At 43.8% G+C, this 16758-nt stretch overlaps 1 protein-coding gene across 1 annotated transcript in view; it reads left to right on the top strand.

The window, feature by feature from the left end:
• Positions 1-16758, top strand: part of Chn2 (chimerin 2) — a 270333-nt gene that overhangs the window by 249843 nt on the left and 3732 nt on the right. The window contains exons 8-11 of the mRNA XM_028758343.1: positions 5522-5606; positions 9492-9665; positions 12267-12344; positions 15041-15178. Of these exons, the coding sequence (XP_028614176.1) occupies positions 5522-5606; positions 9492-9665; positions 12267-12344; positions 15041-15178 (475 nt within the window). The remainder of the gene's footprint in view (positions 1-5521; positions 5607-9491; positions 9666-12266; positions 12345-15040; positions 15179-16758) is intronic.

The following is a 16758-nucleotide window of genomic DNA, read 5'->3' as shown; positions in this document are numbered from 1 at the left end:
CACAAGGCCCTAGTCCACCTCCCCAGGCTCTCCGCTATGCTGTCACACCTTGAAATATCGTATCCAGTTATTCATCCCTGTGTGCTCCCCAGTCAACAGCGGCATTCCCTCCCATCACTGACCCCAGTATGGTGAACTTCTAGTTATATGTCAAAACTCCACACAATCACGTTCGTCTTTTTTCTTGCAAGTTCTAGTTATTCTCTCCATTATCCTGGCCTGGAATGTCTCACATGTTCAAGTGCATTGCCTGACACGTGATCGTTTTTGTTATCTCTGTATCCTTATAGATGACAAGGTCCTTGAGTGCAAGGTATGCTTGCTTCTCCGATGTCTTCCAACTTTGTGGTATGTAAGGATAGGGCAAGGTTCCAAGCAGCAATCTGCATGGGAACCAGAGGTTCACAGGAATGATAAGGCAGTGGGAAGGTCAAAGGTGAATGTGATAGGATGCCTTTCACCCCTCCGTCTTCCTCCCGAACTGAGCGAGCAGCACACCATTCTAAGGTGCGCCCATCACTGGGGGGACCGAATACATTCTTCACGGTACACTGCGGGTGGTGTTATTTCTTTTTGATTTGTTCATGTTATAGTTAGCAGACAGCTTTTGTAACGCTCTATGTGCATTTTTGAAAAACACATGTTCTTTTAATTATTGGGTACAAAGTTCCATTCCTATAACTGCATGTATCCATCAGTTTTTATAATACATGTTGAAGTCCTTATAATGCTGGAATTGTCAACTTTTCCTTTTAAATTTTCCCATGTTTAATTTAGATCATTGAAATTGTCTTGTCATATTCATGTAAGCTCAAAGTGGTTATATCTTTCTGGTAAAATTCACTAATTCTTAGGCTGTTTTCATTGCTTAACTTGCAACTAGGTGTATCTGACTTATTGGGTTTGCTTGGCTAGCTAGCATCTGTGAGGTACCATCTTTTTGGTTCTGATATTTCTCTTGATACTGTGTTTTGAGAGTGTTCCTTGTAAACATTTGTTAACTAGCATCTACAAATCTGTTTTTCCTGAGTGTGGTCATTAGAGAACTGTAAATATTTTACAAATGCTCACTGGCTGTATTGCTTTTTCTCTTTTATTATTTTTTTATTGCTGTGATCAAATCTGTGTGTCATTTTGTCCCCTGTGTGTATTTTTCTTAATTTACAAGTTCTATGCCTTTATTCTGTGTGCTCAAAAAACCCACTATGTGTGTAATTACTTAAAACGTTCTTCAGTTAATAAATAGCTCTTCTTACATCTCCCAGACTGTAAGATTTGTGGGATGCCTCCGCTTTCTCCCGTGTTCAGTCCTTTTCATCTCCCATCCTATTCTGGAATCACTAAAATGATTCCTCTTCGTGCTGATGTCTTATGCAGGTAGAACTGAGGGGCCGGCCCATTTTCTTCCTCTCACTCACCTCTGTATCCTGGCTAGTACTCCTTTCTCTGGTTCATGCCATGCATAGAAACATATCCTTTATTTCTTTGCACGAGGCTTGAAAAATCCTCACTGTCTATCAGAAAGTATCAATTTACCCTTCTCTATAATCAAGTGGGTATGAAAGTTAGGCTCACGATGTGACAGAGTTATACTATGATCTGTAATCTCATTTTTGCTGAAGAAAAAGGTCCATCTTTACCCTAATTGCTATCCTTTTCCAGGTAAGTGGTTTGGCTGTTGCTCTATCTTCAAGTCTGGGGTTTGAGCAGCGTTGTCGTAATCTGTGTTGAGTCAGATTGTTTTTATTTACTTTGTTTGAGACTCATGTCACCTGTCTTAATCTGATGTTTCTGGGCCTTTTACTGATTCTGGGAAGTCTTAAATATTCTTCTCTTCCAGTACTGCATCCACCCACCCCCTGCCCCACCCTCTCTCCGCTTCTCGGGGTCCTCATGCCTCTGTGTGCGTTGCCCTGTTCTCCATCGACAGTGACTTGTACCAACCCTATTGACAGTTCACCTTGCTCCAGTGACTTCTACCTTTTAAAAATATTGTCTCGAGCTCATAACCCCCTTGTACTGTCCTCTTCCCCTGGTTGACATCATAGCCAAGCTTCTTCCTGCAATACTGGGGACCAAAACTAAGACCTTACGCATGCTAAGCTGCCACTGAGCTACATTCCAAGACTTCTTTCACTTTTTATATTTTAGTTCTTGCTGTACTTTTGGTTTTACATTGCAGTTTTCTTTATTGAGAAGTTACATGCATAAAATGGAATGTGATCATATAGACTCTCTTCCAAGGGAGTTAATGGCAGTTGATAACTATTGGAAGTGGAAGAATATCTCTTTTTTTTGAGTATATGGACCCTGGTAGATTTCCCATACTCCAGTGATGGCCCTGTACCCATGCACAGTGGGCAGAACTAACTGGATGTAGTGGGTTATCTTTTGTTTTTAGAGATGGTCTTGCTGTTGCCCAGATGAACTTTGACTTTACAGTTTTCCTTCTTCAGTCCTCATGAGCCACCAGGCCTGACTAGCCAAGCTCCATCAGGCCTGGCTAGCCAAACCCCTTCACAGATTTTCCTATATTTTTCTCTAGTTCCTTGTTTCCCACTTGTTCTTCAGCTCAGACTGAACTCTTAAGTCTGAGTTCAATCTCCAAAGAGAATATTTTTGAGAAGGTCTCCAATGTCTTCCCTGTACCTAAGTCAGCATCTAGCACCTCCCTAATAGGGCACCTTAGCAGCATTCAACATGGTAGTCTACACCTTCCCTAAAATAGTCTCCACTTGCTGGCTTCTGAAATGGCCTTATTCTCTTGGTCATCTTTAAGTAGTGGGGAATGGAGGGCCGGACACAAGCTCTCTCTTTCTGCTTTCTGCTTTCTGCTCTCTATCCCTAATTCTTTTTAATCCATTTATTTGCCCAACTTTAAACACTATCAGTTTCCTCAGGGCTGGTCACATGCATCTCTCCAGCCCCCGCTCCTCCTCTAAGCAACAACTTCATGTGACCTCCTGCTTGAACTAACACCTTGGCATCAGAACATTGGCTTTAGCCAAAGCCAACTCCTAACCTCCTTCTCACAAGAGCATCTGCCCCACCTCATCAAATGGCATCACCATCCACCTGGTTCGTAAGGGGGAAGCCAGGGATCACCCCTCCCATGCACAGACCCATGTGCGCTCTATGTCCCTGTCCTAAATCAACATCTAGTATTGTACAAGTTGGACAAATTCTGTCTTTAAAACAGAACTAATGCTGCGAGTCCTCACCGTCTCTCCTGACAGCACTCTGCTTTGAGCCTCTCTCATCCCTCAAGTAGACTGCTAAGTAGCTCCCAAGCCTGTTCCAGGGGAGACAGACCTCCTCTCACCCATGCTCAACACAGGTCCAGAATAATCTCTTGAAAGCATCACTTCTCTTCTTCTAGTCCCGCTGGGAGTGCCTTGCTGAGCCTACTCCAAATCCACATCACAAAGGAAGTGTGAGATGTCCTCTGTGGCCTTCCCTTTCCTGTCTCTCCCTGTATTTCCCCATCCTCTCCTCCTCTCTGTTCTAGTCACACCAGTCTTGAGTTGCCAAGTCACACCAAGCTCCTTTGTTCCTACAGCATCTCCACAATTCCTTCTGTCCCAATGTCCCCTGTTCTTCCCCCTCAAAGCCCGCTATTCTTCTCCCAGTTAACCTTCCAGGACAATCCGGGGAAGTGCCCCTCCCCCATCCTCACTCTAGGACAGCCCCACCCTTCTTCTGGAGCCCCCTTTCACACTATTTCTCTTGTATCTTATACGTTAATTTTGCCTTATGGTGGAATTTCAATAGTATATTAATAATCAACTTTCCTGCCAAAATTGACTGGCTCCCTTTAGCACTTTTCTAGTAAAACACTAATGGTTGTTGAGCTCAGAACGTGTTCAGCTGTCCATGGCTCATTTTCCTCAACGGTTCTTGTAGTCCGGAGTCCTGTGTCAGTGCACAAGTGCCTCGTGGATTCTCTGCATTCCTACAAGGAATGCTTTGTCGTGGGGTAGTGTCATACTCAAACAGAACACTTCTCCATTTAGTTCCCAAGAGCAGAGGAGGTCAGGCACGTTCAGGGTGGTATGACTTGCAGACACACTTCTCCATTTAAGTGAAAGCCATTTTTGAGACCAGTGTCACCATTTTTCAAAACAGAAACAATGTCCTGAGCAACTCGGTGAGCTAACATACCAGAAGGGCTATTCTAACTTAGTTTTACTGCACAGCTCCGTGGCCACGGGGCACTCCTTCACACTCCTCGCCATGCTTCCTCTTACTCTTGTCGTTCAGTCTTGTGTTCCATCAGAAGGCTGATTTGGCTTGCCACTCTGTACATATGGCTGCCGGCCTGTGTAGATGAGCAAAGAAATTGATGGGTTGTTCCTGCTTCGGGAGTCTCAGGTCGGCAGCTTCTCCTCAGGGAGCACTCGCCTTCCCACAGTATGACCGTATTTGTTAACACTGGTTTGTTTGTTAACTAAAAAACAGTGTTCTAGAAAGTTATAGTACATTGACCTTCTAGATTATTAAAAATAATATTGTCTGTCTTATCTTACCTGTTGGTTGGAGTTTAAAGAAGGTTTGAAAGGACATTGTGACAACCCAGTCCAGCACCTTCTCACATAGATTCATGGCCTCCTCAGTACATTGTGGGGTTTGGCTCATCTTAGTCAGATTTCATAGCAAGGACTCCCCTACTTCTGCTTTCGAATTTCCTCAGTGCAGGAGAACAGTTTTGCTTTCTGTTGTGCTGTTCCATGCTGTGCTGTGCTGGGCTGTGCTGGGCTGTGCTGGGCTGGGCTGGGCTGGGCTGGGCTAAGCTGTGCTATACCGTGTTGACTCGTGGATTAATGCATGATCCTGCACCTGAGTAATCTGAGATAAGACCATACATAGTATTTGGAATATTTAACAACTGGCTGAGATGCTGGCCAGCCAGGAGAACCTTCCAACTTGCTCACCTGAAAGCCATGGCAGAGCTAGCTAACTATAGCTCCTGTCCCTAGGGAAAGCCACCCCACAGGCCCATAAGCCTGAGTTTTTAGCCAGCTCCTTTCCTTTTTTAAATGACTCTTCCTGGAAGTGGCCCAAAGCCTTGAAACCTTTTAATTATCCCCTAACCATGGCTTATTTATATCTGGCTGGAAATTCTACACCTAGATGGAACAACTTCTGTAGGAGTACACAGTAATTGAGTTCTTCTACCCAAAACAACTTGCTGAGCTAAATGCAGGATGGAGCAACCTAGCAGCCAGCTTAGGCTATCTTGGGTTTGCACTCCCAGAGCCTCCTTGGGGTGTGAGCCTCATCCATGGCTGAGGGTATCTGTAACCTCATTGTTCCCCTACATTCAGGTCTGGCCAGAGGATGGTGGATCCGTGGAGAACTTCAAAGATCAAAGCCTGTCTCTGTCTCTTCCAGACCAGTTTGCAACTCTGCCTCACTGGATGGAAGAGCCCAGTGACGGAGCGTTGCTGCTGGGGCTCCTGTCTGTTTTGTGTTTGATGCCTCCAGGTGACTGAACCTTCTCTACTCTCTGTTTGGCTCACAGGTGCACACATTCCGAGGCCCACACTGGTGTGAATACTGTGCCAATTTTATGTGGGGGCTCATTGCCCAGGGAGTCCGGTGTTCAGGTAAACAACTAAACCTTCTGCTCCTCTGGTTATATCAACTACCACCTTGTTGAGTGGTAAGCACCCTTCAGAGCTAGGGGCTGTACTCAGATGAGCTCAAAAATCCAGCTTTCTTAAGGGCCTAGTGCCTCTCTCTGCTAGTGGGGACACCATTCTAAGTGTCTACAAGACTGAAATAGATCTTATGTTCATACAAGGATGAAAAAAAACACCAAAGAAATACACTTCTTTAAAATAGACCTGCCTCCCCGAATGGGCAGTATCCCTTAAGAGGAAAGGGTTTAAATAGATTCTAATGGAATTGCATAGACTTCTTCAATGCCACACCTCTTTCCCACTCCAGTTTACTACAGCAGACAGGACATAGAAACAGAACGTGGGTGGGCACAGTGAGTGTGCACCACAAACAGGAAGCACTTCTCTTCACCATGCCCTGCAGACTCACCAAAAGAAGCAAAGGGAGATACAGTTATCTCCTATTGAATGAACAGGAGATGGAGTCTTAGAGGCAATGGCTAATTGCCAGACAGTAAACGGTGAACCGATAATTCAAAAGCAGCTGGAATCCAAAAGTCACATTGAGGACTTTGCCATTAGATCCATAGTGAAATCACCTCCCTTCCTTTTTAAAATAATGTTCTTCTTCATTCTTTGGGAATTTTATTCAATGTATTTTGATCACACTCATTTGATTTTATATACTTCAAAGTAGTTTGAACCCCTGCTTGTTTTCCATCTCAAATTGGATGCACACTCCCAACCGCAAATATCATGGAGAGCATCTTCTTCAAGGCGTGCTAAACAAAATGCAAAGGGCTGCCAAAGCAACTTGCTAGCTGGGCTTGCTTGCTCACCCTGCCATGCTTTTCCTGGCACACACTGGTGCTGAGAGCAAGAACAGCTGCCGCTGGCATTGATGCGGGATGCCACAAACTCTTGCCTCCTTTCCAGGCCGTGGAAAATAGAATCAGCTGAGAGCACCCACTGAAGGCTTCCTCTTTCCCGCGTTACCCACTTACTTCATGGGATCGCATATCCTCTGGGTTCCTTTCTGCCCAGAAGGTGCTTTCTTAGCTCCTGTTCTATAAGCACAGTAACACCCATTCAGTGTCTAACTGGTGTGTGATGCTTCCAGTTTTCCATCCTGGGTCCCAAGGCAAGCCCAGCACAGAAACAACCTCTCCAGGATGTTCTAATCCCTTGCTGAATGCAGAACAAACAGACCTGCAAGCTTCACAAAGTATCCCACAGCTCAACCCCTGAGTGTGCTGGTCAACTTCCCGCATTACTCTGTGGTTGTTAGTTTGGTCTCTCTCGATTATACCTACCAAAAATAATCCCTTGTCACCAATATTATCTGGTTTCAGCAGGAAATTAGTCCAAAGTCAATATTATGGAAACAGAACTCTGGTCTCCAGTTCGCTGTAATCAGCAACTTTCTCTAGGATGGAAGGGCTCTGAGATTTTTTTGTTTGTTTTGTTTCTGTTTCTATTTTGTTTTAAGTGAAATACACTATAAGGTTATATAGTAAGTTTTCTCCAGTAATTACTTTTTAATTTAATATTTCCCCAGAAGAGCAGGAAGACTAGAAACTGGCCATTGATAGTCAAGGGCACTAGCACAGTCCTCAGTTCTGCATGCTGTAGACAGACATTTTTTTTTGACGGTCTAGATTTTATTTGGGTGCATGGAGTTCTATTAGTCTATAAAATTTCACATTTTGTATTTGTTATGAAACATCCTAATTTTAATGGGATCGGTGTTCTATGTAGATATACTACAGGGCTTTAAGTTTGTGAGAAAATTAATCATAGAATTGCAAGGTCTGCATCAGACACTTGGGGACCCACGCTCACAACAGCATGATTCACTGTGGTGGAAAAGTAGAGAGAACCCAAGCCCACTGATGGATGAACAGGTAAGGTGGTATAGGCTCACACTGAAGTAAAGGCAAGGAGCCCAAGCAAAGTGCAAAGGAAGGGCTGTTAGAATCCAGGTAGAACCCTCTGGCGCGCTCTCTCTCTCTCTCTCTCTCTCTTTCTCTCTCTCTCTCTCTCTCTCTCTCTCTCTCTCTCTCTCTCTCTCCCTCTCTCTCTCTCTGCTGAGGAGTGAGTCCAGGGTGTGTTCGAATCCTAATGTATGCAGCAACACGGATGAGCTTAAACAACAACATGGTCCACGTAAGAATTCATTCACAGAATTACAAATCTGGCCTGAATCGGCTCCTGTGAAATACCTAAAACCATCAAACTCACAGGCGGAGAGAACAGGTCTCCCGGGTGCTGGGGACGGTGGGCTAGGGCTTGCTATTTAGTGGGTATCAAGTTGTCGTTTTGCAGGAACAAACAAGCTTTCAAGGCAGATAGTGGTGGTAGCTACACAATAATGTTTTTGATCCGACCGAACTATCTACTTTAAAATGCTGAAGCAGGTAGACTTCTTGATAGAAGCCATCCTGGCCTATATAGCAAACTCCAGGCCAGCCAAGGAAACACTATGAGACCCCGGTTCCAATAAATAAACAAATACATAAATAAAAAAAATAGTTAAAATGGTAAATATGCCTGCTACAATTTAACAAAAGAAAAACTCTGTAAGTTTGTAAGATGAAGTAAAATTTCACTAATAAAAGAGCATCTGGGTAGGCCTCTGTGTCTCCTATCCCTTTGCCTGCTGTATTTGACTTAGCATTGGCACAGTGCGAGACTGGAGACAACTGTAAACCCATTTGACCCCTTGTGCTGGTGTGATTCCCACTTTATAAACCAGCATCCCAGGAAGAAAACCAAATTCTGCTTAACTCAGTCCAAATTTACATCTGCTAAGTAGCTCCATCAAGATGAAACTAAATTGTGTTTGGATTTAGTTGAATTTCATATGCTGATTAAGCTAAGACTGTTAGAAATTTTCCTTTGAAAGGAAGAGCGGGGAATAAGCCAGGAAACACTATCTGGGAATCACCACTGGTGGCTGCATAGAAATCTGCACCTGTCAGACCTTTGAAACAATTGATCACAATATTCACTATTGTACATGTATCATAGATGTATGGAAATTATTATTTTTATACCTAGGGAAAACAATATTTGAAGACACTTTAAGTGCACAGCACATTCACATCTTGGCATTAAACTCTCACTTTCTGGAATGCAAACTGTGTCTCCTGATTGTGGATGCCAACTGCTAACAAGGCTTTTAATTTGTGCATTGAACTTAAAAGCACCTTTTCGGCTTTGACCCTAGATATAAGCTTTATAAATAATTGCTGTAATCATCACATTACAAGGCCTTGTCGTCAAATATCAGCCCTCCCATCCTCCCTCCACCCGAGTGCAGTTAGATGGCACTTCCACTACATCAATAGTCGGGCAAGTACAAGAGGAATGAATGAGCCCCTCCACCTGCCAGCAGCAAGGTCAGCATTAGAAACCACAGGCTCCTCAGCAGGAAAGGCAGACTGAACACAAGTCAGGAACTCTTCAAATCAAAGACCAGACATTCCTGCAAACAGAGTAACTCTGTATCTCACCAAAATCTCAAAGACTTAAGGGCACAGCCTAGAATGAGCCATGACTAACTCTGAGAACCTATGCCCCACACCTCAATGTGGAAAGCCTACTAGCAAACCTGCCCTGTGACCTCACTATCTCAAGAAGGTATTCCATTCTTCTGGTCTGGAAAATTGTCAAGAGGACAGTGCAGTCAGAGTCAAGATGAATCTGATGTTTTCCTGGTGGATATCTTTACATCTCTTGATGAGGTGGGCATTCTAGGGAAGTCCATCAAACCCTTGAGTGCTGTCATATGGACTCTGGCAGCAGGTACTTTGTCTTGGGATTTGATGAAGGTACCCTGTGAGGCTAATGTGGCTTCTTTGTTTACAGATTGTGGGTTAAACGTACACAAACAGTGTTCCAAGCATGTCCCCAACGACTGCCAGCCTGACCTCAAAAGGATCAAGAAAGTGTACTGTTGTGACCTCACCACACTTGTAAAAGCTCACAACACTCAGAGACCCATGGTGGTGGACATATGTATTCGGGAAATTGAAGCAAGAGGTTTGGAAAAATACTCTCTACTGTTGTGTGTATAGTGTATTAGTTACATTGTATTTACTAAATTATATTGTATTGATTTATTTTTTTATTTTTTATTAAGGAAACTGACTCATTCTAGCAACCCTCATAGGACAATGGCTTGCATACACACAAAAGGCACGTACAGATAAATATACTATAGCCAACAAAGCACATCGCTTTCCATTCCTCTATAAGCCATGCGTGTCTGCATTCTGCAAATGTTTACTGAACATGTACTACAGGCTAGATATTAATGATATGGAAGTCTCTATTCTCAACCTCAAGAATCCATACTGTGAAATCCATTGCAAAATCAGGGGGACAAATCAACACATGACTAGACCTAAAGCACCAGAGAGAAAGGGGTCTTCATCTTATTTGAGGACCATGTTCTGTCAAACTCTTGGTAACTAACACACTTTTCGGCTTTAAATTTTTACTCTTGTGGTAATATCTGCCTGCAAACCAGTGCTGACTATAAGGGATGAGTGTCTCTGCTCTTTCCTGGAACCATGGCAGGCATGCTCAATCTAACCAGGCTCTACTGTCTCATGGCAGACATGCTGAGTCGATCTCATCTCTACTCTCAGACAGGCATGCTTAGACGGTAGCCGTTCTTGATCAACTGGAAGCGGCACACGAGATAAAACCTGCGTGCCGCTCCGTTCCAGGTGGTCACACAAGTTCATCTCTGCAAGAATGGGACATGCATTGCCAGAGAGGGAGGTCATAGCAATTTACAGGAATACACAGTGATAAGCACACAGCTCCTTTATGGAAGGAAAAGGACATCCAGGGAGACCTCCCCCAACCCCTGCTAGAGGCAGTCCCAAGTGATGGGTGGAGTTTGTAGAGCAGCAGAGGCAGCCAGCCATCCTCCATGAATAGTTTTCCTATCCCTCTACCCTAATGAAACATTTGGGTTGAGAACAGTATCCACAGTAGTAGTGTTCACCTCACTGTGGTGTTTGTTTTGTTTACTGTAGTCACAGTGTGACCCTCCATGTCACATTTCTCCCTATGAACTGTACTCTCAAAGTATGACCCAAAATAAACGCTCTCTTCCTCCAATTTTGCTATAGGAACAACAAAAGTAACTTGTTGAGCTTTGTAATTTTTTTTTTGCTATGTATTATAATGTTAAATATTAGTACCCCCCCCCCAACGCCGAGTTGCCTCCCAGAGATGATAAAATCTGCATGTACATAAGTGATGTTATGTAATCTTGCCCTCCAAGTTATCCTTGACTGGTGAATAAAAGATGCCTACAGCCTATAGCTGAGCAGAAGATAGACGCGGGGTTGGGGTTTCTGGGATTGGGGTCAGGGGAGGAGCACAAGGAGGGAGGGAGAAGGTGGGAAAGAAGAAGGCATCATGGGGTAGGTGAGCTATGAGAACAGTTGAAGTTAAGAGCAGCCTGTGCGGAATACAGCAAGTTATAACTCAGGGTTACTGGTAGGGAAGTAGACACCAGTAACAGACGGTAGGCATCTGCCCAGCCTTAGAGCATACGGCTTATTATAAACATAAAACTTGTGTGTCTTTTATCTGGGAACTTAATGAGCAAGGGCAAGCTGGAAAACCCCAATTTGAGATTAAATATTTTCTACAGCAATAACTAAAATTGTTGGCCATGCAAATAAAGTGGAAAGAACTAGCACAAGACGCTCCCTGTGTACTGGGCATGTACCAGGCCCTTCACATGCATAGACTTGTTCTGAGCTCAGTGCCAGCTCCTGGGGTACAACTGATTTCACTCACTTTTCAGAGGATGAAGCATATTCAAAAGGGGACTTCCATATCATTAATACAGAATACTCATTTTTGCTGTATCTCAGTTTTGACACCAGTTCAGTTTTGGCATTTGGAATCTGAAACCTGATCCTCTAATCTTGTTGCTGTTTTCATCTTCTATGACACCCACTGGGTGAAGGAGAGCAAGCTAGGTTTCAGCATGTGTCCGACACATCAGTATAGCCTAGCAGGCAGAAACACATCCTCTTTCTTACCGTGATGAAGTTTTCAGACCGTTAAACAGGATTGAACTTTACTGCACCTGTTTATATAACTAGCTATCTAAAGGCAGAATAAATCCAGTACGCTTAGTAAGTTGGCATATTGTCATATCTGTGATTGAACATGAAATGTGAGATTTCCCCAGTGAAGTCAGAAAAATCTGTGTCACACGCACTCAAGGGTAGCTGCGTCCAATATACCAAGTACCTGAATAAGTTGCCAGGGAGAAAACTGGGCTCTGGCTGCATCAGTAAAGTAGGTGTGCAGAAATGATGAACAGGGGTAGTTAGGGAGAACCTTAGAACTCAGCTCACTCTGTAGCCAGCCAGGAGGAAGAGCAGGTCTTCACTGAGACACCCATCTCCAACAAGATGGAAACAGGCTTCTGTGGAGATTGGCAGGAAAATCCCAGGGTCTGGGACAGCAGGGCCGGAGGCATCATCACATCACTAACCAAATCACAGCAGTCAGGGCAGCTGTAACATTAGAGTGACTTTATTAGATACCATGGGAAAGCGAAGTTAAAGTCTCCTCCTGTCTCTTGCCCCACCCTCTGATCTGCAGGATTAAAGTCAGAAGGGCTTTACAGAGTCTCTGGGTTCACAGAACACATTGAAGACGTCAAGATGGCGTTTGACAGAGGTGAGTGTGAACTGTCTCTGATGCTTCCATCTCCTGGTACCCTCCATACTAAAAACAAGAGCTCACTTAGAGTGGAAGCAAGGGTCTGGGAATCACTGAGAGTCATTCTAAAGAAATTAGAGGAATCATCCTTTAGAACTCTCTGGAAGAAGCGTTTTCTTAGACCGTGGAGAGGTCAGCTCATGAGGAAGAGTGTGTGAAAGATGATTTCAATGGGCAGCCTGTCCACACACCACACACATCAGGGAGCACATCTCCAATTCAGGATCTCACTCATCAACCTCTCCTCTCAAAGCTCCAGAGAAGGGAGCTGGGGATGACCCCGTGGGGGTCAGGAGTTAAGTCCTTTGTCCTTTAGGGTACACACACTATCCAGGAGTCTTGTCTCTCTTACCATCATACCGTTCAATTGTCTGTCATATCTGCTATGCCTTTGCTGTCTCATAGCTTCTTTAAAAATGCAGGACCATATTTGCTAAGGCATTTATTTATGCTTCACATTCTCCATGTAAAATGTGTTAATAATCCCTATATGTTTGGACAATATTTATCTGAAAAAAAATCTCATGACCTGTTTGTTAAGTGAAATGGATTGATTCTAATAGTAAAGGGGATGGGAGAGGATCTCAGGAGAACACAGTCCACAGAATCAACTAAGCAGAGCTCCTAGGGGCTCGCAGAGACTGAAACAGCAAACACAGAGCCTGCATGGGTTTGTGCTAGGTCCTCTGTCTATGTGTTGTGGCGGTTAGCTTGTGTTTTTATGGGACTCCTAACAATGGTGGTAAGGGTGTCTCTGACTCTTTCATCTGCTCTTGGGACCCTTTCCTCCTACGGGGTTGCCTTATCCACCCATGATATGAGAGTCTGTGCCTGATCTCATTGTATCTTGTTATGTCATGTTGGGTTGTTATCCCTGGGAGGCCTGCACTTTGCTGAAGGGAAATGGAGGAGTGGATCTGGGGGAGAGGGCAGGTGGGGAGGAGCTGGGAGAAGTGGTGGGAGGGGAAACTGTATGATAGAAGAAGGAATGATATTCTTAAAAAAGAAAAGAAGAAAAATAAAGAAAAACATGACTTAAGGGCCAGCAAGATGCCTTAGGGAGTGAGCGTTTGCCACCAAGCCTCACGGCCAGTGTTCAGTCCCCAGACACATGACAAGAAGATAATCAAGTCCCACAAGTTGTCCCCTGACTCTCATTCACGTACCATGGCACAGATAGATCCCCTAAAAAGAAGTATAATTTAGAAAAATATAGTACTTCAAAGTGCTGGGAAGATAGCTCAGCAGATAAGAGCACTTGGTCCACAAACATAAGGATATGAGTTCAAATCCCCAGCACCCATGTAAAAATCTGGTGTGGTCTCATGTGTAAAGAAGTCATATATTTTAGCTAGCCCATATAAAAGACACACAATCTTGGTACATACATGTACATACACTGTATACACATACATGTACATACACTGTACACACATACCACACACACACAATGCCTTGAGAATGAACATAGATTGGGCATGTTGTGAGCTAGTGTAGCTTGCATCCCAGCCATGTGTCCCTTATTACTTGCTGTTTGAATCTAGTCCAGGTGATTTCTGTTCCATCTGCCTATCTTCAGGGTCCACTTCTCCTGGCCACGTGTTCATGGTCCAGCTCCTCTTCTGGCAGCCTCCTCCTTTCCCTGTCACCTTTCTCCTTTTCTCTTGGTCTCTCCTGAGACCTCCTCACTCAATCCCCAAGTCAACTTTTCTCTCTCTACTGCCCAGTCACAGGCTCTAGTCTTTTATTAAGCAATTAACTTTAAGTTTCGGGCAATGTTTACGTAGCATCACTTGGTGTACACGGGGATATGTTCTTCGGTGTAACCAGATCTTGAGGGCTAATATTTAGCATTTGAATACATAGCAGCACAAGGCCAACCCCCAACACTCAAGTGTGCCTGTGACCTCAACACTGTGCGATTAGAGATAGGAAGATAGCTGGGGCTTGAGAACCACCACACTAACTCGCAGTTCCATGGGGGCACATACATGTACATACACTGCACACATAACACACACACACATACACACACACACACACACACACACACAGCCTTGAGAATGAGCATAACAATTAACAAGGAATATAATTGCATCTGTGCTATGAGTCAGGGTAGGAAAAATTCAAAGGAAATTCAAAGAAAACTCAGTGAGCCTGAAAAAAGACCTTAGAAACCAAAGGTTGCTATACATGATCTTCTAGTCCAAGGCCAATGAACACTGGCAAAGAAAACATAAAGATATAAAAACGTATAGCCTCGAACATAATACATAATGTTTCGTTATGCCATTTTCATACATGTGTATCATCATATGTCATTTCATGTTGAACTGTTGCTCTATTGTGAGGTCATGTATCTGCAGTAGCGATTGCAATCACTATGATAGATTTCCGTTGGGTGATTAGCAAGGTCTGCCGGGAAGCACAGACGTGCTTCTAATATACCCTGCTGCACTCCTGACTGTACTCACTCTTCGGAGCCTGTGCTGTCTGCTTCCCCAGCCCCCAAGACCCTGATGTTATTAGGAGCTGGAGCTGAGAGGGTGAGAAAGAGACACTGAAGCTTGCCAGAGAGTGTTCTCTGTTGGATCTCTTCTTCCTGTGCCTTGTTTAACTTGGTGAAGTAAGATCTAAGTGAGACTGTTTTTCAGATGGTGAAAAGGCAGATATCTCTGCTAACATCTACCCAGACATAAACATCATCACCGGAGCCCTGAAACTGTACTTCAGAGACTTACCCATCCCCATCATCACATACGACACCTATTCCAAATTTATAGAGGCAGCAAGTAAGTACGGAGAACCATAGGCCTCTTGAGAACCATAGGCCTCTTGATGGCAGGGAAATGAGAATCCTCAACCTTTCTCCCTGTTTCTGGGACACTAACACAGGCAGACCAATTCTGATATTTGCTGAAAGCACATTTCTATAATTTAAAAAAAAATCATCATTCTCCCAAAGAAGGACTTGTATACTGTTTTTACCCATTGTGCAGAATCGAATTGTGAATCAACTAAAACCTCACCCACGCTTTGCCTGCTTATGCCGTTCAAGGTTAATGGAAGTAGCCACGTGTCCAGCTGCATACTCCTACCACTTAAGGGAGTGGAGTTAGGGAGATCTGGAGATCAAGGCCAGCCTGGGTTATGTAGTCAGACCTTGTGTTAAAAAGATAGACTTGTATTAAAATGATAGATAGCCAAGAGCATACAGTATTTACTCTGTCAAGTACTACGTTAGGACCACTTATTGATATCCTCTAGTTAATTTTCTTAATCCATCCCATGAAGTAAAGATGATAATCTGATGTTAGAAGGTAGACAGCAAAGAGAACTGTCCTGACTTGTCCATGAGGGAACAATCAGCATTTTATCTCCATCAGCCAACAATTGATTTCAGCCTTATCCAATGCTGACCAATTGAACCCGCTGCTCCTGAGAGATGAGTAGTAAAGGGTATATATATATCAAGAGAAGGGGCCACACTTTGCCTGGTAACACATAGTGACAGTGTAGAAGGAGCTTAGATGCTCAGATGCATGGGAGGGAAGCCAAACCTTCTCTAAGGAACTTCTTTTGGCTTTGTGGAACATCGTGTGTCTTTGAAGGCATCAGTATATTGGTATAAGTTGCCTGATAGGGGAAAGCAAGGGCCTGTTCAGATCCATGCACAATGTATTTTCCAGATGTTCTGTAGTCCTTCCCCACTAAAAAGACCATTCCTTCCTGGGTTCTGGTGGTCCTAGGCAGCGAAGGTTCTAGCAGCTGAATACAACTGTCCCAGGAGGGATGGCGAGAGGGCTTTCCTTGAGAGCCTGCCAATACCTGTCATTGGCCCAAAGTCCACACACTCTTCCTGCCATTGTTAATGTTCCTAGTATCTGTTTCTTAACAAGGGTTGTTTATGAGGTTAACCCTTGCAACACTTTTGTGGAAATACCTTACTATGGCATTGTTGGTTGGCCCATCTGCCAATGCACTTTCACTGAAGAAAAAAATAAAAAACAAACAAAAAAAAACCAATGTATTTGATATGGAGAGGCCTGGGAGGGAAAGAGTCATTAGACAACTTCAAGGGCACACTACCACTTGAGACAGTAGAAAGTAGAGCTTTGAGAGATTCAACAGATTAAACCCACCAGAGGACAACACAAACTGTGACTATACCCCCAGAGTTAAGAATTCTATAGGACCCTTGTTCCTATAGAGTATAACAGCCACCTGTTTCTCAGATGTTCATTTAACTGATGAGTGCTCAACCTCAGCTCCTTCTAGAATGAGACTGGATACAAAGAAACTGAGTGAAAGAGTCTTTGAGACTATAGGAATTTGTAAGATGCCCCATTTGCAACAAAGACAAAGAAATCAG

This window comes from Grammomys surdaster, unplaced genomic scaffold, assembly GCF_004785775.1.
Source record: "Grammomys surdaster isolate TR1022 unplaced genomic scaffold, NIH_TR_1.0 126197, whole genome shotgun sequence".
Taxonomy (NCBI): Eukaryota; Metazoa; Chordata; class Mammalia; order Rodentia; family Muridae; genus Grammomys; species Grammomys surdaster.
The sequence above is the reverse complement of the archived record's forward strand: the minus strand, read 5'-3'. Positions and strand labels throughout refer to the sequence as shown.